The 1904-nt window shown below is 45.8% G+C and overlaps 1 protein-coding gene across 1 annotated transcript; it reads right to left on the bottom strand.

Annotated features, from left to right (window-relative positions):
- Positions 1-1517: 1517 nt before the first annotated feature.
- LOC131402828 (cornifin-A-like) lies at positions 1518-1904 on the bottom strand. The gene is made up of 2 exons (XM_058537350.1): positions 1715-1904; positions 1518-1618 (listed from the first exon to the last, which is right to left on the bottom strand). The coding sequence occupies exons 1-2, from the start codon at positions 1902-1904 to the stop codon at positions 1518-1520; spliced, it is 291 nt and encodes a 96-aa protein (XP_058393333.1).

The following is a 1904-nucleotide window of genomic DNA, read 5'->3' as shown; positions in this document are numbered from 1 at the left end:
CTGCTTGATTTTATGGACCACCCACCTTGTCAAGAAATGGGGTTTACTCCCCAGTGACAACTGTACCTCTTCTGATATCTTATGTTGGCTTCAATGATTTTGGGAAAAGCTCCTAATATCCAAGATACACTGAACAGAGACCTGTTCATCCTTGAACGATCATCCTTGAAATCATGAGGTTGCAGGAGAAAGTGAGGGACAAGAAATCTAGAGAACTGGGCTCTGGGTGTGATTTAGAAAAAAATTTTTGGTTGTTCTTAATTAATCTTCTCCTTTCTGGATACCAATTTCTTTATCTTGAAATGTAGGAGCTATAATAGGTGCTATTAAACTCTCCTTTCACCCTTGACATTTTATAGCTTAATGACATGTTCTCTGCCAGTTCGTGGCTGATATTTCCTCTCACTTGGATCGCATATTCCTTCTTGTAATCTGTGCTTAAAACCCACCTCCTTTTTCTAACCACTTGATAAATAGGCTTCTGTGGGTTATTTTAGGAGAGAGAGTATTAGGAGTGTTTGTGTTCATGGTTGTGTACCTGTTTGAATGAGAAGGACATGAATACCATGTCTCCTAGAGAAGACTACAAATTCTCCAAGAGGATGCACTGTGTATCCTCCTCTTCATCTTCCTGGTACAGTTTCAGGCCTCCCTGAACATGATGGGTACCCAGCAAAAGATAACTTTTTCTGAGCTAATAAGGGTGGAGCTTGTGTGGGTCATTATGTGAGTTATGTGGCTATTTACAATGAAGGTACTTCATTATGAGTGTGTTTTTGTATGTTTTGGGTATCTGGAAGGTAAAATGAGTGAAGAAAATCAGAATAATCAGTTTCAAGTATATAGCAGTGATTTGGGGGGAGTAAACAGGAGCCTTGTGTGCAGGGTCCTCAGGATCAGAGGTGGCTTGGAGCAGGCACCATGGAACTCAGGCATGACTCACTTCAGTGCCAGAGAAGAGCCCTGCTCCAGGTGTGGCTGCCCAAAGTGACAGGCTCTGGGTTCATTATCCAATAGCCATTGCCATTCCAGGGATGCCCCTTAAATGTCATCACACATACACTCATAGAAGCACGCAGTACCAGGATAGATAAACGACGCCTAAACTAACTGCTCTCTGTCTAGGGGTCCCACTCACGATGAGATAACAAGGAAGCGGCAGATTTAGCCAATGACACAAATAGCCAAGAGTGGGATTAAAGTGATTTAATGGAAGCATAGCAGAAAACATGCGTTCTTCCCATCCAGATTGCCTCTTCAGATGAACTCTGAGCAACTGAGGGCCAGCAAAGCCACTAAGGCCATCTGCATAATTCAAAGGCTCAGAGGACTCTTTGGGTGTATAAGGGAAGGCTGCATAGCACATATTTTGAGGGTGCAAATGAGAGAGAGGCTATGATTGAGGGTGAAAACATACTGATGATGAGGTCTCCAGACAATTAAGACACAGAAGCAGAAAGGAAGCAGGTGTTCAGCATCTGGTGGTCAGCTCCTCAAGTGCACAGCTGTGGACCATTTTACTTCCGCTTGGTCTCCTCTTGGATTGTGCCTGGAATGACTGTTATGGGATATGGCTCCGGGAACTTGGACTGGCCAGGTTGAGGCACTCTAGGCTGGACTACCTCAGGGATCAGGATGGGACCTGGCTCAGGAAATGTAGATTGGCCTGGTTCAGGAAACTGGAGGTAGCATGGCTCTGGAAACTTGGTGTCACCCGTTTGTGGAAACTTGGTGTTCCCAGGCTGAGGGACGTTGGGGTTGCCAGGTGGAGGGATGTTGATGCATGGCTCCTTGGGTTTGGGGATGTATATTTCTTGCGGTGGAGGCTGGCAGGGCTGTTTCACTTGCTGCTCTTGAGGCGGTGGGGGTGGGGGGCAGGGCTGTTTCTGCTGGTAGGAACTCAT

The sequence above is a fragment of the Diceros bicornis genome, chromosome 4, assembly GCF_020826845.1.
Source record: "Diceros bicornis minor isolate mBicDic1 chromosome 4, mDicBic1.mat.cur, whole genome shotgun sequence".
Taxonomy (NCBI): domain Eukaryota; kingdom Metazoa; phylum Chordata; class Mammalia; order Perissodactyla; family Rhinocerotidae; genus Diceros; species Diceros bicornis.
The sequence above is the reverse complement of the archived record's forward strand: the minus strand, read 5'-3'. Positions and strand labels throughout refer to the sequence as shown.